Source organism: Psammomys obesus, unplaced genomic scaffold (genome assembly GCF_907164565.1).
Source record: "Psammomys obesus unplaced genomic scaffold, mPsaObe1.curated_primary_1811, whole genome shotgun sequence".
NCBI lineage: Eukaryota > Metazoa > Chordata > Mammalia > Rodentia > Muridae > Psammomys > Psammomys obesus.
The window spans coordinates 9,852,536-9,878,409 of NW_026585895.1; the positions used below are offsets into that span (position 1 = coordinate 9,852,536).

The 25,874-nt window shown below is 36.9% G+C and overlaps 1 protein-coding gene and 1 pseudogene across 1 annotated transcript; both read right to left on the bottom strand.

The window, feature by feature from the left end:
• Positions 1–706: 706 nt before the first annotated feature.
• Mtx2 (metaxin 2) lies at positions 707–24,584 on the bottom strand. The gene is made up of 8 exons (XM_055600553.1): positions 24,494–24,584; positions 15,275–15,347; positions 10,607–10,683; positions 8,960–9,052; positions 8,460–8,498; positions 7,946–8,071; positions 6,884–6,960; positions 707–1,156 (listed from the first exon to the last, which is right to left on the bottom strand). Exons 2-8 carry the CDS (start codon positions 15,333–15,335, stop codon positions 985–987), a joined length of 645 nt encoding a protein of 214 aa, XP_055456528.1. The 5' UTR covers positions 15,336–15,347; positions 24,494–24,584; the 3' UTR covers positions 707–984.
• Positions 22,229–22,776, bottom strand: LOC129671586 (60S ribosomal protein L10-like; annotated as a pseudogene).
• Positions 24,585–25,874: the final 1,290 nt, after the last annotated feature.

Below are 25,874 nucleotides of genomic sequence, written 5' to 3' on the forward strand. Positions count from 1 at the left end.
GGCTGTAAAAGCTTTCTAATGTTTTTTAAAGACAGGAAGTTGAGGAGATGATACTGGAGAGCAAGTACAAGGTAGGTACTGGGCGAAGTGGGAGAAGGACATGCCTAAAATATTTGTATGCATGTATAAAAATTTTTAAAAATTACTGTTTCTGTCTCCATTTCGCCTTTTGTAAACTGGAGGTAATAGCTACCATTAGGCGATCTGTGAAGATTGAGACAGAAACGCTTGGTAAAGGATAAGAAGGCAGCACCAAACAACCATCACTCTCAGCATACTAGTGACAGGTTTATATCGGATTCTTTAAACCATCACTAAGTGTAATGGGACAGAAAACACTGGAAAATCTGAGACGATATATAATCCTTATGTTTGCATATGAATTCCCATCAATATTCCTATGAAAACTACCCTCCCTTCACCAAAAATAAAATATCAAGATGTTCTTGTCTCCGTAAAATAGTTGTATCACATTGTCCCTGCCCTAGTGAAATAGCATTTAATTCAATTTAGGTGAGAAGCATGTTCAGTCTGTGGCTCACTGGATGACCTGCGTCACCTGTGCTTTCTCAGTGCACATTTTTAAATAACCTTCCCACGATCAGTTTCACCATGTACTGACTACTCTCAGAGCACACACATCAACTGCTTTCCTTAGAGAGTTGTTTATTCTACACATAAGAAGTTCAGTGAATAGCCAAAAAGATCAAAGAAAATGAAACAACCACAGTTGCTTAAGGTTTATTTTTATATGCTCATAAAGAAACAAAATGTCAAGATATAGAATATAATGTAACAAATCAAACAATTCAAAATGAAGGTGTACACAAAGAACAGTACAAAGAACAAGTATATGACAATATGCAATTTTTTGAGGTTTCAAAAAACAGTTTTTGGTTTTGAAGTTCTGAAACTGCTATCATATTGTTCAAGTAATACATATTTCAGAAGTAAGATTTTTAAAGTAATAATTGATGTACAAGTCTAAGACAATCTGCCTTTACCCCGGTCTTCAAAATAGTGCTGTTCAATTCTCCTACAGAAAGCAAGGAGGTTGCTGTAGTGTTTCACCTTCTCACAAAGCTCATCACTGGTCAAGCGGGTGGTGAGAATGGTGTACAAGTGGCCAAACACCAGAGCGTCGAGTTCAGTCGGCCTAAAATGAAATAAAGATGACAGAAGCATGAGAGGGCCCTCATTCTTCTGTTAGAAAGCATCCTATTTAAAAAAGACATTTTATTCATCAATTTAAAAGAAAAAGTCACAGGAATAAATCCTACCACAACTTGATAGGTTTTTTCCCATTTTAAAACATGAAAAAAACCCTATGACTTGATAGTTGTGTGACTTGTTCTGGAAGAATTACTTAACTGCATTTATTATTTTAATTAACAAATAAATAAAGTTTCCAATATTCCAGTACTATGCTAAAGGAAAAAAAAAGATATTCTAAGACATATAACGAACACACACACACACACACACACACAGCAGGCTCTCCGGGTACTCCTTACATCACTGAAAAGGTGATGTGTTTCTTATTCTACTCTACAACTGCATTGACTGAACTGTTTTCCTCACCAGGATTGGTAAGTTTTAAAGGCAGCAATGCCTGAAATTTTGCATCCCTAGTTCTTAGTACAGTGTATGTGATCTCTAGGATTTCATAAATGAAAGAAAGAAAAGGATAAGAAGGCAGTACCCTGCAGAATGTGGGATCTTTTCCTCTAACAATAGTTGTTCACAACCTTTTGCCTTCTTCCCTCTTTTGGTGCAATGATGGAGTACTATCTGAAGTGACACGTGCGACCTGGCACACGCCAGAAACTGCCACACTTGGACCCAGTCAGAAACACAGTCAATTCAAGGGGATCTTGGGTTAGAGAGCAAATTCTTATCTGAAAATAAAATAAAATACGCAACTATGGTCATGTTAAAAAAGGCACACAAAAGATGGCTTTTTTTTTTTAAATTACAAGTGCCCTTGAACTTAATGGAACCATCATTTTTTCCATCAGAAACGAAGACTCCTTACAAATATCCTTACAAAGAACCAAGGCCACGAAATGGATAGAGGCAGGTTAAGGTACTTGACTAGAAGTTATATAAACACTAACTTCCCTCCATCCCTAACACATGTCTTAAAAAGAGAGGTCTTGCACGTGGGGACTGACTGATTTAATCCAATTAGAGTGTCAATCTTCCTTCACTTCTTGTTTGGCTGGACCTTCTTTATTAGTAAGCGAAGGCTCTGGATGAGGTCAACAGTGAGTCTGTGTTCAAATTAGTGTGGGTCAGAAGTATCCTTTAAGAGATCAAAATGTCATACAGCTGTGAAACTCCAGTGGCACTGAATTTGTATACATGGCTATGTGCATACAAAGGCTGACAGTGCGACCATAGCTACTTCAAAGTTGCTTTTTATAGTTTATAGTCTATGAGGAAGTGGGATAATAACTGAACCAAACAAAGCAAACACATTATCAAAGTACATTTCGGATAACCCTTAAAATCTGAGACAATGTTTCCTTAAGTAGCCCTGGCTGGCCTGCAACTTTCTATGTAGGCCTAACCTGGAACTCACAAGTTCACCCGCCTTTGCCTCCCAAGTGTGTTTGCCGTTAGGCCCTACAAATCTTACAAATTTCAGTGATGCACATGAACTGACTGTGATTTTTATAAATTACCAATGCACACAATTCCTTTTAAAAAGGACACTTGTGAGACTGGCAAGATAGTCGTACAGGATTAAACACTGCTGTCCAGCCTGATGACTTGCGTTCTATCTCAGGAACACACATTAGAAGAAGAAAATCAGCTTCCACCCACCCTGCTGCACAGAAATAAATAAGTTATTAAAAGTTATTAATTTACTAAGTTACACAATATATGAACTTCTTAAAACTCATTAAACCAGCCTTAAAAGCGCCAATTTTTCTAAATGTGAATTTGCACCCCTCACCCCAAAGGCAACAGGTTCAGAAAACCTGCAACTCTTAGGAAAGACAAGGACAAAGCAACAAAAAATACACTTGTGGCAGAGAGATGGCTCAGCAAGCAAAGGGGCTGGGCTGCATGCCTGGTAACACAAACTCAATCCCTGGGCCTCACACTGCAAAAAGGAGAGAACCAACTCCCAAAACCGTGCTCTGACCTTCACCCACAAGCATGATCCCTGCACATACACATAAGGTAAAAACATTCTCAAAAATTTACTTTACTCAGCACTTGTACAATATATTGTTGAATCGTGCCAGGACCATCATGTATCTGCTCTTAAATGTCTTTGTTATACTAAGAAAAACAATATTACTTTCCATTCTTGTACTTAAAGGGGTCTCTGAGGGCTGTGATTTTGTGTATGGGTATGAGGCTAGTGCTCACACATGCCATTTCTCTTCCTATGATCTGTAAGATATTTTAAAGGTATTATTGCCTTCATCTCGGCAGACTTTTTATTAGAAAAATCTTCTAAAATGACACAGTCTTAAAGTCCTGCTACCTTATCTTGAATCATCAAACTTTCTGTTGATATTTATTCTTTCATTTGAATATCAAAATGAAAACAGTACTGCAAAATGTGAACATTTTCCTAATCTTTTCTATTTAAAAATTTTCTCCTGCCCATTCTTTTTTCCTAATTTATTATTATCATGTCGATTTCTATGATAGTCTTTATAGCATCATCTAATTCCAAAACCATTAATTCTGTCTAGGTGTCTCCTAATTTTTTTCTATCTTTATTTGGTTTTTCGAGACAGGGTTTCTCTGTGTAGTCCTGGATGTCCTAGAACTCACTCTGTAGACCACGCTGGCCTCGAACTTATAGAGATCCTCTGCTTCTGCCTCCCAAGTGCTGGGATTAAAGGCATGTACCACCACCGACTGGCCCTAATTTTTTTTCTAATAGTATTTATTGTGCCATGTCTTCAAACTGCTAAACATAATATCACACACACATAATAGTGAGCTTCAAAACAGCTACTAAAGGTTAAATAAGGTAAGTGTCTTCTTTCTCACTTACTGTTCTTGCCATAAGATTTCCTTTAATTTCTTTTTCCTCTCTTTCTAAAAGCAAAGATTAATTCTTTTATCAAGAGCACCAGTGAGGTGGTTTTAATTTTAGAAAGTAAAAGTAGGCTACAAAGAAAAAGAAAATCTGTCACTGTTCAATATATGTGAGAGCCAAGGGTAGGATTCAAGGCTTCTAATTTAGAATCTAATCTATGTATCTTAAGCTAATACCTTACCAGCTAAGATACTGTGTCTCACAAAGAAATTACGTCTGCCAGAGATAAATGAAAAAAAGGTTTGTCCCAGGGCTACACAGTAGTCCCCTTATCTCCAAAAATTAAATAAAATAAAAAGATTAGGTACAATTAAAAATTAAATATATTCTTCAATCACAATTGTTGGCTAGTATCATATAAGGCAAAATTTTGAATACTGACTTCTTAAATACCAATTAACCATCAAATGCATGTGTTCTGTTTTGCAACTCTCTAAATTTCAATTTCTTTTGTAAGTTAAATATAACTGATTAACAAAAGTATTACTTTTAATTTTCCTCTAAATTACATGTTAAAAGATCCCTAGTTAATAACACTTTGACAATGACTTTACCTAAAAATTATTCTGCTGCCCTCTACAAAGGACAGCATGTGCAACAAAACTCACTAGTAAATAAGAATAATAGACTTCAAAACATGAAATAGATACCCCTTCTCAACTTTCGAGCTACTGAGAATCCAGTATCAGAAAGAGAAACAACTACACAATACTAGCATGTGGGTGTATTCTTTGTGGAAGGGACGAACCACTGAAACCACAGCACTGCTGCACAAGCCCTAACCTCCCGGCCTGGTGGATCCCACAGGCCTTCTGCACAGAGATTACAGGCCCCAACTTTTACCTTAACATCATCTTATATGCCGAGTCGTATGTATGTTATATGTGTGTGTGTGTGTGTATTTTTATATTACTCATGTTAAAAAATGATGCAACTGAGCCATTTCCAAATTGTTGTCATATTCATTTTTACTCTAAAGGCTACAGAAGATGAATGTCTCTGAAGAATAGAAATCATAGCACATAAGTCCTTAAAAATCTAGGAGGCCACTGCTCCTGGGGAGGGCCTGGTTGGCTCCTAGTACCCAAGTCACAACTCACAATCACCTGTGACCTCTAGCTCCAGGCTCTGGCCTCCATAAGCATGTGCACTCACATGCACACAACCAGTCATATAAACAGAGATTAAAATAAACTGTTTAAATTACTGGAGCTGCAGAGATGGCTCAGTGGCTTAGAGCACCACCTGCTCTTCCAAAGGACCCAGATTTGGTTCCCAGCACCCACAACACAGCCCTAATTCCAGTCCTATGGGATTCAGTGCTCTCTGGCTCTGCAGGAACCAGCTACCAACCAGGCAAGCAGGCACACACAAAAATAAATATATTTTTTAATTAAAAAGAATCATCCTAGGGGCAGGAGATCACTCACTATTTAAAGCATATCCCACATTAGCAATTCAGACCCGAGTGCACACATAAGTGACAGGTGGGCACAGGGTTCCCCTGTCGTCCCAGCTCGGAAGGCAGAGACGAGAACCTCCCAGCAAGCTAGCCTGTGAGAGGAGCCCTGTCAACCAGCTCTGGATTTGACTGTAAGAGACCCTACAGACTCCATCTCAAGGCAGAAGAAGGTTCCTCACAGCAGTCTCAGGCTTACACACACAAACACGCTCATACACACGCATGCACACCATACACATACACACACACATACACGTATACCACACAAAAACACATGGAAAGAAAAAAATTATCAACCTAAAAACATTGTTTAATAATGAGCCAATACAATGATAGTGTTAGTGTTCTTAAGAAAGCCACTGAGATTAAAGTATTAATTTAAGCTCATTTTATACTGGATTTATAGAACGGACAACTATTTTCAATGCATTAAAATTATAATTTTTAATGAAGGAAAAATTTTGCCTATGTTAGCATTATTTTAAAAATTGTAATAGAACGTGAATTACTCAATTTAATACATACATATATTAGATCTATATTCCCTAATGTCTAGATTTAAGAGTATCTTCATATCTTTAAGGGATAAACAGTTCTGGTCCATCTGAGTATTCTGTTGCTTTTCTTGATGACTCTCTGGTCCTTGAGCATCATTCACTACAGACTGAGGTTGTGTTAACAGCACATTCATGGTTTTTGTTTTTTGTTTTTTTTACTTGAAAGTTTAAGATTTTGGTCGAGTGTGGTGGCACATGCTTAGAAGCACGCACAGCAATCTGGGAGGCAGAGGCAGGTGGATCTCTGTGAGTTGGAGGCCAGGCTGGTCTATAAAGTGAGTCTAGGACAGCCAGGGCTACACAGAGAAACCCTGTCTCAACAAAACCAAAAAGAAAGATTTTAATAGTTTGTATTTTCATAGCATCTTGAATTAGCTCTATCAAAATCTTTGTGAAATTACAGAAAATGTGATTGATCTACAAGACTGACCTGAAGAAAACTCAATGATAAGGACTAGATTTTAGAAATCTGTTTCCCAGAGCCAGCACTATGCCTAAGAGCCAAAGAAGAGATCAGTGTTTATGAGTACAAAAATAAACTTTGATAAGTCTTTTATGTATGTTATCTCGGCAATGAACCCTGCTGCGTGAGAGTAATACCTGTGTACAGAGGCCTCCGCCATCCATGACATGACGAGGGGACTGGAGCCCCTTCCTGGCACAAGAAGTAGAGCTGCACAGCTGGTGCAAGAAAAGCAGAGCCAGAAGTTCTGAGAAAAACCCTGCCTTTGTGACACAAGACATGTGGAACCTCTATACAAAGCAAAGCCACATCACAATGACAAAACATCTTACTGCTTATTGAAGAAATAAGGTTGTGTTCCCAGTCTCTGCGAAAGGGCTTGACAGCACTGGTCTACATCTTCTAAGACCTGCACAGGCAGTGAGCCAAAAAGAAAAAAAAAAAAAATCCAAATTAGCAAAACAATAAAAAGTATGTAAGACTATTTGTATCATAGTTCATGACAAAAACAGAGTCAGCTTAACTTTTTAAGACCACAGACCAGGTACATGACATAAATAATGCTTTTGATATTTATGGGAATTTGAGAATGAAAGACGATTAAATACAAGTACATTTAAGTTAGATCACTTTTTAACAAAAAAAGTTACTTTAATAAAAAAGAATTTTATTCCCTAAGCATTGTTTTCCTGAGTCCACAGTCAATGATCTCGCTCATCTTTGAAGGGGTGGGGCAAGGCGGCAGCTCCATATAAAGGGCAGCTGACAGCTGCCGCAGACTCACCTCACTCTCCCCAGTCACTTGCTAGGCCCTGTTCTAGCACACATCAGTGAGATGGCCGGCTAGAAATCAGGGGTAGCTTTGGCAACAAGAACACCCATTAGCTTCAAGATGCTCAACCTAATGACTGAAAATTTACTGTTTTCATTTTTTGTTACATTAGAAAACTTAGGATCCCCTCACCCCCAAAAACCCAGGTATGTTAACTACTATACTTAATAAAGTTTTTTTAAAGCTCTGATGCTACAGATCTATTTACTGACATAAAAGATTCCCACAATGTACTGTTTAGGGAAAGTTTAGGAAAATCAAGTTATAAAACAGCAGGCATAATATGATCCCATTTGAGGACAGTATTACTAAGACATCTAGAAAAATATTCTTCAAAGGAGAAGAGGCAATTCTGAGGTGGTAGGATTTCAGAAAATTTTATTTATCACATATTCTATAAGCAAATAAACATTTCACAAAACAAATAAAACTACATCTCACAAGAGAGAACAGCAGCAAGTATCTGGCTATTTATGTTACGATATTACACTGGTAAAGTGTTGTCAATTTTACTTCACAGGGGCTGAAGCTTCTGTAAACTTCACTGTGTCTGTGTACTGACCTGGTCCAGAGTCTTGTTACCCCAGCCTATAGCCTTCATTTTACGTTTCACTTCCCATTGCTTTTGATAAGCCAAAATGTGGTTCAGAGGCCAAGGGTAAGGAGATCCATACCTAGTATGAGTGATCTAAAGTAAAAAGACTTTGTGAAATGCAGAATCCTTCCTTTTTTAAAAAAATGCATTTTATAAACAATTGTAAAAAGTATGTATTTCCAGAGAGTACAAATAAAACAACTGGGGGAGGGGGGATATATAGCTTAAATATAAAAAATTAAAATTTTAAATTATTCCCTTTAAAAATATATAAACTTTATGTACTTTACAACCAGTTCTATCAAACAATGACACATAGCTTCCCTAAAATGTATGTGCAAGCAAAATTAAAGTAAGTGAAAAACTGTATCACTAATGGTATAAACCACAATGTTTCATTTATGAGCAGGGACTTGCGATTCTGAGCAAAAGTGTTTTCTCATTAAATTTTAATTAAGATGAATGCTGCAGAACCACTCACCTCCCCTACCGTAGCTTCATCACACCACTGGAGATACAACTAGGAACAAAAGAACAGTCACTGAAACTTTAAAATACTGAAAAGAAAAGGGTCAAAGTTATTTCTTGCCAGAGTAATTCCTAAGAAGCCAACTTTGTAAATCAAATATATGAGTTCCCCCCCCCCCCCATTTCTTGGCTAATTTACTACACAGAATTATTAAATTTATTGGCAGTTCTTTACAGAAAACATTTCTTTTTTACAGAACATATGTCTAAACATTATTTTATGTATATTAATAAAGTAAACTTTAAATGGCTAAAGTAAAACAGTGAGTAGAAAAACTAGAGCCGCAAACATCAAGAAAAGCACTACAGATAATGATCAAATGACTCAGTTTACCACCCCAGCCTGAGAGTCCCACTTTTCATGGCTTTAAGGTAGCCCATAAGGAAAAATTTAAATGCAAATACAGATTATACAAGACTGTATTTTATTTCAAGGCTTATAGAATCTTATACCTCTGCAGTCAGCAGCATATTGTTCACTAATTCCATGTAAGCTTTCATTTCTGCTTTTTGGACTTCATCCAAGCCATCACTAAGAGAATGGCCCTAAAGGGAATTTTGAAAAATTTTAAAAGAGCATCATATTAAATACACAAAATATTTCATTCATCTTACTATTATAACAAGTAATATAACATGTAATTTCCAATGGACTAATTTCCATAACACTTTTTACTAAACACAAAACTACTGCATATAAAAGTATACCCGAGCTGGGCAGTGGCAATGGTGGCACTCACCTGTAATCCCAGCACTTAAGAGGCAGACACAGGTGGATCTCTGAGTTGGAGGCCACCTGGTCTACAGAGCAAGTCCCAGACAGCCAAGGCTGCACAGAGAAATCCCACCACAAAAAATAAATAAGGAAAAATATACACACATAATAGTCAATCACTAAGTAGTATTAATTTGTCACTATATAAAAATATATTTCCAATAGACAAAATTCTAGGAAGAATTACTTCATAAAGGAGGAAACAATGGTCAGTAATAAACCCTATATTTTTCAGAAATAAATCTTAAAAACAAAAGAAATGCCAAAATATGTGCTACTTAAAATATGAGCAAAGAAAAAAGGCCAGTGTTGGTGAAGACATCACAAGGAGAAAGGCATGATGTCCAAACTCTCTAGATACTGTAGACATGGAGAGGTACATTAAACGATATAGCCTTTAGCTCAAACTGACAGTCTGCTCCGTAGTATTAGACAGTGTGTGCCAAAGCATCCCGATAGCACTTGCACGAATTTCTTTCTGTTTGCTGTGTTTGATTCAGAGTTTTACTATGTAGACCTGGCTAGTCTGAACTCACTATGTAGACCAAGCTGGCCTCACAGTCACAGAGATCTGCCCGACTCTAATTTCTGAGTGCTGGGATTAAGGTATATGCCACCATACCTGTCTTAGAAATTTATCTTAATGGAACAAGTATACAGGTATATGCAAAAGAAAATTTATTTTAGCACTCATAAGTAGCAAAATAAATGGTCCCTATCCAAATGCCCATTAAGAACTATATAATGTGTGCAATACAACAGAGATTCATGTAACAATTTTAAAGATATGCATCTGTGTGTAGTCATTAATATAAAATCATTTTAAATATATTGGTAATTTTACAGGATAAAATAGCACATAACAGTATGATCTGATTTTCTATCTACATTAAAGTCTGGAAGAATGTTTCCCTAAATATTAAGGAAAATGCTTCTTAACAGTTAAAATCTAAATTAAACAAATGAAAGAACCACTCAAGTAGGTAACTTAATACTTTCAACTTCAAAACATATCCTAAATCTCCCTTCTCAAGATCAACCAGCTCTTTAATAAGAATTTAAAGGTTCCATTTATGACAGAAATTCTCATTACCCTGTTAGAAAATTATCTGCCATTTTCTAAAAATCAACCTACATCCTTGCTATTTTGATTTATATTATGAAGAAGCACCCAACTTATAGTTTAGAAAAAATTTCTAATAATTTACATCAGCATTTTATAAAGCTAGGGTAAAATCAATAAACATGTTATGATACACTAGAGGATATGAAAAACTCACTCCAAAGCGGTTGTGGTCAAATGCACTGACTATTTTTTTCATTACCTTGGCTTTAACGAATTGGACTATTGGACCAAGTTCTGATACTACTTGATTTCCCACATGAATAAAAGGTACTTTTCCTGTTGAGGGAGAAAAGACGTGAGAAAACAAACAGTTTCAATAAATTAAAGTTTGTGCTAGTAAAAATAAAAAATAAAAATAAGAAACTCAAAATGTTTTATTCATAAAGAAATACTGTAAAATTAGAGCCAGAAACATCTGCTGAAGTCTAAGTCATTTAAGCAATGACTGTCAATAAATTTTAAAACAAAAGAGCCAAGCACAGTAGCACAGCACTCTAATCCCAGAGCTCAGGAGGCTGTCGTAGGAGGATTCTAAGGTCAAGAACAGCCTTGAAAGTAAAATTCTTTCTCAAAATTAAAAAACAACTAAAATTCATGCAGGGAGAAGAAAAAAGTACAAGTAGATTCATTTAGAGTTCTTGCCTGGATATATCAACACATCACTACATTCTCACTTCAGAGCTAACATTATAATAATTACTCAAATTACATGGACCAAGCCAAGACACTAGTTCAAGATGAGTTAAAACTTTCAAAAGAAGTTTAAATGGAATTTCTCATTAGGGTACAGTGTAAAACCTCAATCTATATTGAAAAGTAGTTTTTCCTTTTCAAAAAAAGGGTCTGACTCTGTAGTCCTGGCTGACCTGGAACTCACTGTGTCAATTATACTGGCCTCAAACTCCCAGAGATCCACCTGCCTCTGTCTTCCAAGCGCAGGTAAAGGTAGTTTTCAAAAGATTTCTTTTATGATTTCTAATTTTAAATCTGATACCTACTGAAGTAGTATATTTAGTACATAAATAAATGACTCAAAGAATTTACCATCTTAGAGAGTATGCTAGTTTGAGTTATGTTCTCCCAACACATGAGAGAAAAAAAAGAACAAAACAGTATGCTTATGAAAATGTGAACACCAAGGGACATCACTCAGCTTAGAGCTAGTGTTTGACCAGCCTGCATGAGGCCTTAGTTTCACATCTCAGTAGGGGGGTGAGGGAGAGAAAGAGAAAAAGAAAACTGGTATCTTTAACCAAATGCCACATTAGAGAGTAATATTCCATTTTGATAAACACTAATGCTTAATACAATTATTAAATCTCTACATAGTAAGCTAGTCCACTCCAAATGTGAAAAGATGGAACATGCTGTCAGATTTAGTTCAACCAGAGTTCACACTAACAGCAGGCTTTCTCCAGCTACTCGAGTATCTTCACGTCTCTGGCTCGGTCAGCCTGAGGGTAATGGATGAGGTGCCTGGCAGCAATAAAAGCTTCATCTGCATCTATGGTATAACACTACAAAGAAAAGGCAAGCCTTTGACACACAACACTCACTAGAGAGATTTAGAAGGCTTTTCCCTCTTACCAATGGTGTATTGTTTCTACTGCTTTATAACTCAGAGAGAGAAAGAGAGAGAATATCTAAACTGGATAAACACTGGGATTTGGGCCATATTGTTTTGTTTTGACTTAGAAAAGATCTTTATTGGAGTAAATACAAGTCATCTGCCATTTTGGGGAAAAAAAAAAACTGTTTCATGCCTAGACAATATATAATGAAATATGAAGTGTAAGATTTTTATTATTTGATGTGTGTGGATGTGTGTACACATACATATACATGAATGACAGTATCCATAGAATGAAAGGAATAGGATAGGAACTGGAGCTATGGGTGATTTTAAGCCACAGAACATGGGTGCTGGGATCTGAACTCTGGTTCTGTAGGAGAGGCGCACGAGCTCATGTCTCCAGCCCCCTGAAGAATAACATTTTTAGAAACAGAATATTTCTTTTTCAAGAATTCGTTTCAAGTTCCTAGAGGTGAGTACTTTGTTTTCTTGAAGATACATTAAATGGGGCTGGAGCGGAGGTTAGTGCTTGCTGCACAAGCATGAGGACCTAGTTCAGACTCCAAGGCCCCTCAGGAAAGGCCAAGAGCACTGTGACCCCAGCACTAAGAGATGGAGACAGAAAGATCCCACGGCTGGCTAGTCAATTAGTCTAGCCAAATGGTAAACTACTGGTTCAGAAATCTTATTTCAAAAGAAAAAAAAAAAATCAACAAAATGGTGGAGAGCTACAAAGAAAGACATTTCAACTCTGCTTCTCACATGTGACACACCCTCACCTACACCCACATACATATGTGAAGCATTTGTAGTAATAAAGCAGGGAAACAATGTGGCTGGTCAGCTGATGTGCATATACATGTAATAAAGGAACACAGTAAAAGTTCAAGCCACAGAAGAGAAGTGGATGATCCTCCTCTTCTCACTAGTCTAACCGCAGTCATGCGCAGTCTTTACCGCAGGTATTAAGTGAAAACTGTAGCAAGACAATTCTCGGCAAAGTGGAGCTGTGTGTTGTTTCTCATTTTAGACAGGAGTCACTCCCGATCATTTTTGTCTTTTTTGTCCAGGTCTACGTTTGTGTGTCTGTGTGTGTACACATGCACACGTGTGTACCAGTGTACTCACTCATGCAAGCATAAATGTGCAGAGGCCAAAGGTTGCCATCATTGTCCTTTATCATTCTTCTCTCACTATCCACCTTAGTTTGATTTTTGAAACAGTCGATCACTGGACTTAGAGCTCAAGGATTAGCTAGGTTGGCACACCTGTTTCCTATCCCTAGGACTGCAGGAGGTGCTGGCATGCCCAGCTCGGTGTTTGGGTGCTGGGGATCTGAACTCTGAGCCTTGCATGTGCACAGTTAAGTACTAAGCCTTCTCTCTAGCCCTAATTATTTCTTTCCTTTTTCTCTAAAGACAGCAATAACATGTTGTCAAGTCTGTATATTCGGACAATGCTACCTAGAAACTTAGATGGCATCTAATCTGAGTATCTCATGCAACACATGAAGTCGCTGAAGTTCAAAGAGAAGGAAAATCCCCCAAGGAAATAGCTACTAACTGGACAAAGTAACAAGACCAATGACTTCCTGTTAGCCAAAAAAGGTCCCTAACCACCCGATGTTCTCTGCTTTAAAAGTCTATGATAAGCTGAATATGGTGACGCACGCCTTTAATCCCAGCACTCAGAAGGCAGAGACAGATGGATCTCTGTGAGTTCATGGCCAGCCTGGTCTACATAAAGAAGGACAAGAAGGACAAAGAAACACAGTGAGAGTGGTGGTCTGAATGAAGATGGCACTCATAGGCTCATAGAAAGTGGAACTACTAGAAGTGTGGCCGTACTGGAGGAAGTGTGTCACTGGGGGAGGGGGTGGGCTTTGAGGTTTCAGAAGCTCAAGCCAGGCCCAGTGTCTCCCTCTCCCTTCTGCTGCCTGCTGATCTGGATGTAGAACTCTTAGCTACCTCTCCAGCACCATGTCTGCCTGCATACCATCATGCTTCCCACCATGATGATAATGGACTAAACCTCTGAACTGTAAGCAAGCACCAATTCAATGGTTTTCTTTATGAGAGCTGCTGTGGTCATGGTATCTCTTCACAACCACAGAAATAAGAGAGTGAGCACTTGTCTCTTTACAAAAAGAAAAATAATTAAATATCAAGCAGGCAGAATTTTTAAAGGAAAATTTGCATCCTTAACTCCAAATCATGATAAAGGAAATGCTAATTTGAAACAAAATGAAGTATAAATATCTTAGGAGAAAGGCCTACGGGCAGGGTGAAAAGAAAATGATAAACATAGGTAATTCCTAAATAATCACCATATCAAAATTGACAAATTTTTGTATGTATAAAACCACGCATTAGTTGCACACCCCTTTATTCCCAACACTTGGGAGGCAGAGGGAGGTGGATCTCTGTGGGTTCTAGGTCAGCCTGGTCTACAAAGCAAGTTCCAGCAAAGCCAGAGCTGTTGCACAGAGAAACCCTGTCTCAAAAAGCCCAAAGAAATAAAATTCAACCAAGAAAAAAAAAAAAAAAACAAGAGAAAATTACACACAATCACTTATTCATGAAGGAGTGGTTCTGTCTTAGTATTGATCCAGCAAAACTATAGTTAAAATAATCTGTGACATTATATTTAACATTTAATTAGCTTTGCAGCATTGCATTTCTATACCAAAATTATTTGAATCCTATTTATATAGCATTAGTTAAATCTACTGGCATATAACACAAAGAAAGATCATCCTGATCATTACATCTGCTAGCATAACACACAGACAATCCTTATCATTTAAAAGAGTAAAAGTGAAGCTTTAATAAAAATACTTCAAACACTAGGGAAAAAAGTCATCTCAGTGATTAATTTTAACCAAGACCTAGTGACAATTTCATTATTTATTGAGCTTTCTTCTTCTACCTGTTCAATAGGAAACATCACTTAGGCATGTTGAATAATAAACAGATTCATTAAGATTTGCTTTCTGATAAGGAAAACCCTATACATAAGACTGAGGAAAGCTGACATCATATACGTCCTTAACATTCCCGTTAAACACCTCATGGCAGAGTTGAAATAAGCAAGTAGACATAGGCCTTCATCGTTACATACCTTATAACAACGGGGAAATAATTCTTCAAACAGAAAAAACAAAAACCAAAACACTAAGGACTTTAACATCAGGGGCTAGAAATAAGGCTCGTGGTAAAGCACTCGCCTAGCATGTCCAAGGCCTCAGGTTCAATCCTCAGTATCAAATAACAAACAGAAAACACACACACTTACCAGATGGAGACATATATTCTGCATTTGCCCTACACACCACTTTGACAGGCAGATTACACATCTGCAAAAAGGCCTATAAATAAAGAGAAATAAAGCAACTTTAATAAAAACATAGCATATTTAAAGAGAACTCTTCCTGAATTCCTTTTCTAAACTTAATAGTCTATACAGTAATACTCCACTGGAAAATGATGAGCCAGTTTAAAGTTTCCAAACAGAAAATCATTTTACTTAAAAAAAGACTAAGTCATTATTAAATAAATAAAACTTGAAACAATTACATATACTTAAAAAAAGTGTTATTCTCATTTTCCATTACTTTATGTAAATAAGCAATATCACATATTGCTTTAACTTTCTTTAATGGATAACTAATATCAAAATTTCATTAAGATACTGATGGTTTAATTTTTTTATTCATTATCACCACCTTTCTCATCTTACTGGAAAATTCAAAATGTTGTATCTACTTCAATGTCTTTTCCAGTAATACTCAAAATACTGATTTGTGGTTTCTATGATAATTAATTCATCATTTAAGACTTAAAATTGGGAGCTGTGAGATAGGCCAGTGAGTAAAGGGGCTTGCCACCGCGCCTGACAATTTGAGTTTGACCCTCAGAACCCACGTGGTGAAGGACCAGAACCCCACAAGTTGTTCTCTGACTTCTATACATACACAGTAACATGTTCTCTCTCTCTCTCTCTCTCACACACACACACACACACACACATATACACCTAATAAATAAACATAAAATTTTTAGAATTTAAGGAGGCATTTTCACTTGGTTTAATGAAAGAAAAATTTAGTAAGAAGTTAAATGTCTAACAATAAAGGAATACTAGATAAATTATTATACATCCAAAACTGGAATGTTATACAACTACTTTAAAAGCTTATGCTTGTGAAGAATTTATGAAGGAAAAAAAGGACCAGGTGGCACACGCTTTTAGTCCCAGAACTCAGGAGGCAGGCAGCTCTCTGAGTTCAAGGCCATCCTGGTGTACATAGTGAGTTTAGGACAGCCAGGACTCCATGGTGACACCACCTCAAAAAAAAAAAAAAAAAAAAAAAAAAAAAAAATACACATATGCAAAACTGCATTACATACATTCTGATTCATTTTTAAATGATTTTTAGGACACAAGTCAACTCTACAAATCTATCACTCCTTGTAACACTTCAAGTGTGCTCGTCTTGTTCTCTTTGTCTTTTCCTCTTACAAACTTTTCTAATGTTCTTTCTAAAAATAGTTCATTCACTGAGAAGCCATAAGTTACTGAAGTTCTATTTCCCACATACAAATTAGAAGGTTTTCCCAAGTTAATGAAACAATAAAAACAGTCAAATGTGAGTTGCCATGAATTATTTAATTAATCATTAATTAATTATTCAAATAATTATTAAATATTTAATTATTTAACAAGGCTATTATTTATCACATATTATTATGAATACAACAGCCTGCTCATACCCAATACAATTCTCTCTTAAGAGCTGTTTCCTATGATTCCTTTTCCCTTCCAGAATGAAAAGTCAGTCTTAGGGCTCATTAAGTAGTTGACAGCACTGAACACAACATCCTATACAAAATTCCATCTAACCACTTTAAAACTAAGTAAGACTAAGTAAAACTAAGTTCCAGGCCAGCCTGGGCTACATTACCAAAACCTGTCTGAATATAATGAAATAAAGCTTTCTTATTTTAAAAGTAGGTCGATTAAAATTCTAGTCCTCAGTTGGAGGATCAGTCTCAGAAAAGACCCCCGTGCCCAGATATTTTGGTTCTGTTGCTCTCCTTGTGTAGCTCCTGTCCTCTCCAGGTCCCACTATCTTTCATAGGATTCCTGGCACTCTGCCCAAAGTTTGATTAAGAGTCTCAGCATCTGCTTTGATACACTGCTGGGTAGACTCTTTGGATAAAACCAAAAACTACTGCTCAGATGTAGCCCATGGCAGCTCAGTATCCAAGTGGGCTCCCTAGTAAGGGGAACGGGGACTGTCTCTGACATGAACTGATTGGCCTGCTCTTTGATCACCTCCCTCTGAGGGGGGAGTAGCGTTACCAGACCATAGAGGAAGACAATGCACCCACTCCTGATGAGACCTGATAGACTAGGATCAGAAGGAAAGAGAGGAAGACCTCCCCTATCAGTGGACTTGGGGAGGGGCATGCTTGGAGAATGGGGAAGGAGGGATGGGTTTATGAGGGGATACAAAGTGAATAAAGTGTAATTAATAAAAATTAAGATAAAAATATTTTAAAAATTTAATTAAAAATAAATAAATAAAATTAAAAAAATTCTAGTCCTCTAGAAATACAGAAATGGCTTCCCTCTAAAAAGAAATCATCCCCTTTACTCATAGCCTGACTACTTTATTTTGTAACTTACGTACATCCGATCTCTCCAAGCAAGACATATCTTAGAAAGCCAAAGACTATGTTTTCCTTTTTTGTTATTTCTTTTGGCCTCCTCACCACCTCTTTCATTTTCCCACGACCAATTTGTAATGGTGCAGTACTTGATGCTAAGCATCTGATGTTGCTTACTGGCAATGTCACTTAAGCGCACCAACAGAAACAGCCCAGAGTTTACTAGGGCGGATGCTGTTATCTGCCCTACCTCAGCCATTCCTGCCCTCCCCTTTCCCTGCAGTGAAGTCTTAGAAGCAGAGTCTAAGTCCAGGTCCTGGTTTATCTCCAGCACTACAAAAGGGACATGTTCTATGGAAACAGACATAGTGAGAAGAAACAGACAGAGCAGTTGTTAGTGATACGGAGGACAAACAATCGGGTGGAAGGGAGCTGGTCAGAGAACTGGACCTTTCTCTGCCCCACAAAGGAGGCAGAGATCAGTGATGACTGCAACCTGACTGAAAGAAAAGTAAAAAGACAAGGGATGAGGAAACACGTCAGTCAGGAAAAGTTCAGCTCAAACTTGAGGGCCTGAGTTTGGCTCCCTAGCACCCACATAAAAAAGCCAGGTACAGAGGGTGAGCCACCCGCCCCCAGAGTGGGAGGAAGAGGAAAAGCAGAATCCTCAAGCTTACTGGCCAGCTGGTCCAGCCACTCACTGACTTTCAGGTTCAGTGAGACCTCATCTTAAAAAATAAGGTGAAGTGGCCACGGTGGTCCATGATTTTAATTTTTAATTTCAGCATTCGAGATGAAGAGGCATTTCTGAGTTTAAGTCCAGCTTGCCAGAATTACCAAACAGTGAGACCCTGTCTCAAAAAAAAAAAAAAGTGACTGAGGAAGACACCTGACATCACCCTCTGCTCTCCAGACACATGCACACATATGCAGATGCAAACGCACAAAAATGACAAAAAAATGAGAATGTGCTCATATTAACTGTGAAATATGAAGAGAAAGCATTTGTTAAGAAGGAAAGTCTAAGAGGGACTAAGACCTTCAATGATGCAAGAGTTTGAAAGAATTTAGTCTTTTTCAAAGGCCTGAATAATATTCAACTGTTGATTAACAATCATTAATATAATAAATATGGTACAAATGGTATGAAATCATACTAAATGTATAATCATATCAACCAATACTCCATAGAACTTTAGTTCCCTTTTAAAAGTAGAATTATACTGTTGTACAATAAAAACCCATACTTAAACCCAAAATTGTTTATTTCTTTTATTTTTATTACTTTTTATTAATTTTGACCAACTTAACAGCACTCAATGTACAGGAGACATTCACCTAGAGCACACTTCTTGTTAGACAAAGATTGATTTTGTAGCATTAATACATCTACTCTTTATCACTGGTTCTGAAGTAGTTTCTGAATTCATCTGAAGTTCATAAAGAAGTTTGATATTATGCAGCACTTCCATCCAAATATTTAAAATGAAAAAGCAAAGCATACCATAATTATATTCAACAATGTGAAAACTTTAAAGTAAAAGAAAGCTCTCACTTAACTAGTATTTATTTGTAGGATGGAAAGAAACTGAAGTTCAAAAGTAGTATTTTCGCTTTAATACCCTGCTGGGTAGAGTCTTTCAGAGGCCCTCTGTGGTAGGCTCCTGTCTTGTTCCTTGTTTTCTCTATCTTCCAAGGTCTATCCCATTTGCCTTTCTGAATGAGGATTGATCATCTTACCCAGGGTCCTCCTTCTTGCTTAGCTTCTTTAGGTGTATAGATTTTAGTATGATTACCCTGTATTATATATCTAATATCCACTTTTAAGTGAGTATATACCATATGTGTCTTTCTGCTTCTGGGACACCTCACTCAGGAAGATCTTTATCAGCCCCCACTACTTACCTGTAAAATTCATGACTTCCTTGTTTTTAATTGCTGAGTAATATTCCATTTTGTAGATGTACCATAATTTCTGTATCCATTCCTCAACTGAGGAACATCTGGGTTGTTTCCAGATTTTGGCTATTACGAATAAGCTGCTACGAATATGGCTGAGCAAATGTCCTTGTTGCATACTTGAGCATATTTTGGATATATGCCTAGGAGTGATATAGCTGGATCTTGAGGTAGCACTATTCCTTATTTTCTGAGAAAGCACCAAACTGATTTCCAAAGTGCTTGTGCAAGTTTACATTCCCACCAGCAATGGAGGAGGCTCTTTTTCCACATCCTCTTCAGCATGTGTTATCACTTGAGCTTTTGATCTTAGTCATTCTGATGGGTGTGAGGTGAAATCTCAGGGCCATTTTGATTTGCATTTCCCTGATGACTAAGGATGTTGAGCATTTTTTTAAGTGTTTCTCTGCTATTTGGTATTCCTCTATTGAGAATTCTGTTTAGCTCTGTACTCCATTTTTTAATTGCATTACTTGATTTGTTGTTGTTTCATAGCCAAACTTTGGGCAGAGTGCAGGGAATCTTATGAAAGAAGGGGAGATAGACCTGGAGGGGACAGGAGCTCCACGAGGAGAGCAACAGAACCAAGAAATCTCGGCCCAGGGGTCTTTTTTGAGACTGATACTCCAACCAAGGTCCACTCATGGAGATAACCTAGGATCCCTGCACAGATGTAGCTCATGGCAGCTCAGTCTCCAAATGGGCTTCCTTTGTAAGGGGAACAGGGGCTGTCTCTGACACGAATTCAGTGGCTGCTCTTTGATCACCTCCCCCTGAGGGGGGAGGGGCAGCCTTACCAGGCCACAGATGAAGACTATGAAAGACAGTCCTGATGAGACCTGATAGGCTAGGGTCAGATGGAAGGGGAGGAGGACCTCCCTATCAGTGGACTGCGGAAGGGGCATAGGAGGAGATGAGGGAACAAGGGAGGGCGGGCTTGGGAGGGGATGAGAGTAGGAGCTATAGCTGGAATACAATGTGAATAAATTGTAATAAATTTAAAAAATTATCTTATTTAAAATATAGTATTTTTACCTTTCACTTTTTTTCATATTTTTAAGTGTATAGGGGAAAGGGAAGATGTACACATATGTAGGTGTCCATGGAGGTTAGAGGCTACATATCCCACTAGAACTTGAGTCACAGGTAGTTGTGAGCCATCCAACACTAAGAACCCAAATAAAAGAACAGCATGAGCTCTTAACCACTAAGGTATCTTTCTAGGCCCTCATTTCTGTTCTCAATGTTAACCACAAAACTGCTCCATAAAATAGCCATGATACAGCAACCTAAAATACATTGTTTTTTTATCTGAAGTAAAAATATTTATTTTTATTCTTAGAAGAGAAAAATGTACTCGTGGTTATAACAATGAAGTTAGGCTGACTAAACCTCCTCTTCTTCAATTGGACACTTAATTCCAAACAGTTCAAAGAAATTACACCATGAAACAATTTTCTTAGTATATCCTATCCCGATGTTTTGTTACCAGGCTATCTAACATGGTAAGTACTAGCAACAGGTTGCTATTTAGGTCAAATTTAAGTTTAATACCATTGTATAAAATACTAAAATCATTTTCTCAGGCAACCTAGTCATTCTTCCACATTTAAGAGGCATTTGTGACTAAGGTCTAAACTTTTGTGGGATGGGGTGATGTTGGCTGTTAGTCTACTATATAGCATGGGTTATAACATAAAAGATAATGAGGCACAAGAGGGTGACATCATCTAAAAGTGACTAAACATTATAAAGACAAAAAGAGATGGCTCAGCAGCATCCCAAATAATATGCGCAGCACATTTCAAGTCTTTATTACCAAATATACTAATAATATTCCAGAAGGAAACGTGGGGGGTGGGGGGGGAATCAATTAAATTAAATTTAAAACCAAAAGAATCATCCATTTCCAGAAAACAGGTTAATGATTTTTAATGATTCCTGCAGCCATTCCTCTCCTGACCACATAAGCCTCTCCCACTCCTTAACACCCTCAGGTTAAGTATCCCAGAAGAATCTAATGGATCTCAAAGCAAGTTGAACTGCCTCAGGAGAAAGACCAGCACGAGCAGATGCCAGAAGAATGAGAGTCCCTACAAGTTGGTAACTGGTGGTGAGAGGACATCTGGGTGGACCTTAGGGACTTTATCAGCTTGAAAGTTCTGTATGTCTATAAATTTTCTAACATCTGGAATAAAACAACTACCTAGGTAGGTTATTTTATATACCATCTGGCACAGAGCACTTCAATATAAGGTTTTATAGTGGTGGTGGAGATGGTGGTGGGGATAGTAACCTGTTTACCCACCTGAGGAGTAACACTAACTTTGATGACTTCAAAAGAAAGCTGATTCCATGTATTTATTACTTTAGGCACCTACTTATGAAAAAAAAAATATTATATACTGTAATTACATTTTTATATAAAACAAAAAGCAAATTTGCAGGCTAAAATTAAAATCTTTAGATACTCCAGGAATAAATAAAATAAACTATTTTTTGAAAGAACAATATAAGTACTGAATTTTTCTTTCTGACTGGATGTGAGACTTATCACTGAACATGATCTGGTAGGGCACAGGAGAGCACTGTGGAACCCTCAAAAATGCAAGGCCCACTACTTGTGTAGGGGAGCACTATTAGAGATATATGTGATGCGATCAGAAATGAGCTGCTTCTCGGGGACCAGGTCTTCAAACTTATCTGCATTAAACTTAGTGAAGGCCCACTTCTTTGAGATGTGGATCTTCTGGCTCTATGCAGACTCTGCAGTGTGACGTGGATGGACACAATGACCTGACCAATGTGAACCCTGGCCACTGTGCCCTGGGATTCCCAAGAGCACCACGCATACCTGTCTGGAGCCTGCCAGCCCCAGCTCAGGACAGCACATGTTGATCTGGATGACATGAAAAGGGTGCAGCCTCACTTGAATATGAAAGCCATTTTTGCCACAACTCTTTACCATGGATTTATTGACACAAACACAGATGACCTCCAGAGCTCTGAGGATAGCTGCTCGATAGTTGCTCATATTGATCTGACACCACAGAGCCACAAAGTGGGAATTCATCAACTTTTGCCTCCTTTTGTCCAAAGTCAAAGATGCAGCTCTTGGCATGAGGGACACCTTGGCAAAAGCGATTTTGGGTACGGCTTGTTTTTATAATATCCAGCAGTAAAACGCCAGGAGAAAAAAGTAATGATTTATTTCAACACACATAATAACTATATAATCTTTTCTAACAAAGCAAAAGCAAGCAAATAAACACATGGTACTGACATAAAGCTTTTACTTTGTAATTATCAAAATCATGCAGAATGATGAACCTTCAGAATGTAGGTTCCATCAGTACCTGCAGATCATGATTGTCTTTACGACCCATCCTTGGCATAAAACTAGGTTCTTGAAAAGCACTGGCAAGATAGTGAAGATTAGGATTTTTCTTTTAATTTTATGGATCCAAAACTCAGTGTGTTAAAAATCCCCTCTTATTAAGTAGTGCTTTAAGAAATCAATGCTTACACACATCAACAAACACATTTACAAATTGAATTTGTAAACTAACAAATTCAATTCACTTATTTAGTAATCAGAAAATGTAACTCAATAAGCAAAAGGTGCTCTCCGTAAGGCAAATCGGTTACCAAAGCACATATAAAGACAGATTATATCAGAGAACAACACCTTCCTTAGTCCACACTCCCATGAAAGCTATTCTTGGAATATCTGACTCAACTTTAGATACATCAACATACCACAGCTTGGAAAAAAATTAGATTCTTTATAAAAAGCAACCAAAATCAAAATAGAAAAAGAAACAGGATTTGCCTGTTAGAATTACATATAAATGAAAATAAATCTTTAAGGGAAAATTAAGCAAAAGAAGTATAAAACAAACACAGAGAAAGAATAATTCTTGTCCACCAAGAACCTAACAAAACCAACAGCACAGCTGGCACTCAAGACCGAAGTGAAGGGAAAGCAAAGCTCTTCCTAAACTCTATGAAGAGTTACATAAAGTTGTGTTTTAGTCCAAACTGAAAACGATAATAGTGACAAAAGATCTAATTTTTGTAAGCTAAACAGATGGTAAGGACATGTAATATACTTACTTCACTTTAGTGAGGTAATTGTAAAACAAAACTGGATGTTTATCAGTCAGCAGCAACAGCTAGCTTTTTTCCTCTTCTTTATTTGAAGATATGTTAATATTTGTCTTACAAGTTAAACATAGAATACTCTCATTAACTACTTACTAGCAGTAAATCAGCCAAGTGCCAATAAAATGTTAAAAAAATTCAAAATTTTAAAGATTTTCATTAATCAAAACTTAACAGTTCTGAGCACTTTCTATGGCTTATTACGTCCCACAGAGCACAGTAACAAACCTACTCCATGTCAAGGTAAGTGCACAGTCCACACATTTTAGGACAAAGACGGCTCACATCATAATTACGGCTAAAACACTTTACGTGAGAATTCACAGGGCTTATTCTCAAGCAGGCAACGACACTTTCAGGGTAGAAAATGAAATGATTCTGAATTTTAATTCCTATCCTGTTCCACAGGCACACAAAGAAAAATCTGTGGTGACAACTAAAGAATTATTTTCTACCTTACCGAAGAGAGATGTTTTAAAATTAAAAACCATGAACAAATCTATCCACAAAATAATTCATTTTATATCAAACACCTGCAGACCCATAATTGAAATAATGTATCTAATGTTACAAATGAGAAGTGTTGGGTATCATTCTTAAAAAGACATATTAAGTTCCTAATACAGTTACAGTAATAGCTCTATTTGTAGTTTAACATAAATTAAGACTGTAATTATATTTGTGACTATTTTAAACAAAATAACAAATTCCTTTGTACCTGTGAATGTAATTTATAGCAAAGCCACGTTCATTTTCCAAACCAATCTATTTCACACTGCAGAGGTACTCTGGTATAGCGGTATAATGTAATTCTTGTGGAATGTTGAAAGAGTAGATTCACTAAAAGCACAGGAGAGGTTTGAAGATAAATGAAGATGCTATTCATTCAAGGGTAATTTCATCTTAGAACTATATGAAAGATGTTTCACTCACACAGTATATGGTCTCAAATTTAAGTGTGTTTTCAGCCCAAATATAATACTGCTAGATCGATTACATTGATACTATACATCTAATAATGAAGAATGCTAGCATTTTTCTACCAAAAAATATTGTCTTCTTACTACTACGTCTTTATTGTTCTATTTAACTGCAACAAAATTTAACATACAGCTTGCTATTTACCTTTTAAAGAAACAAACAAAAAAAGTAGTGATACTCAACTTATGATTTCTCAGAGACCTATAGAAACAGATTTTTAATAGCCATTTAAATACTTAAATAAATATATTAGAAAATATTACCTGGTATAAACTATTTCACAAATTACTAAAAATAACAACTTAGCCACCTATTTAATTCTGAATATAGAATACTTCATGAGTGTAAACCCTACAAGGCTAGGTCAGATGCTTTACACACATCATACCACGTATGTGCTAAAGAACTAATATGAATATTGAGATTGTTTTACTCTGTTAAGTTCTGCTTACAATCTAAGTTCAGTTTCATTTTATAAACATCACATTTTATACTTATTCATACTTTATACTTCATAACTCATGCCAGGTGTTGTAAGTGTAACTTACCATCATGACCTAATTAATGTGTTGTAAAACAATAAACCTCAAGAATTTAAATTTAAAATCAATGATATCAAGGAAATGTCTGCAGTCTCCATCTTGCTCATTTTAGAATAATGAGGATGGCTGTTACTATGTTCTTTTCTTAGTTATTACTGTCTTCTCTTAACTCTCAAAATAAATACAAAAACCTCATTTTAGAGAGTATAATCAAACTGACAGATATATTTTAAAAATCTTTAAATTTAAATTTCATGAAAACTATAAACTAGCTTTAATTATTAAATATTTTCTCCAAAAAATAGTACTCTATTCATTCTGTATTAAAACATATCAACTGCCCTGATGATGCAGCGTTGCCAGGCTATGGGAGGAAGAGGATTCAAGCAGTCCTGATGAGACTTAAGCTATAGGCAGATGGCAATAGTGGAGAACTCCCCCTTTCTGTGGACTAGGGGAAAGGGATGAGGTGAAGGAGGGCAGATAGGACTGGGGAGTTGAGGAGGGGCGCTTCAATCGGGATACATAATGAATAAATTGTGAAGAAAAAAACTAAAATTTAAAAAAAAAAAAAAA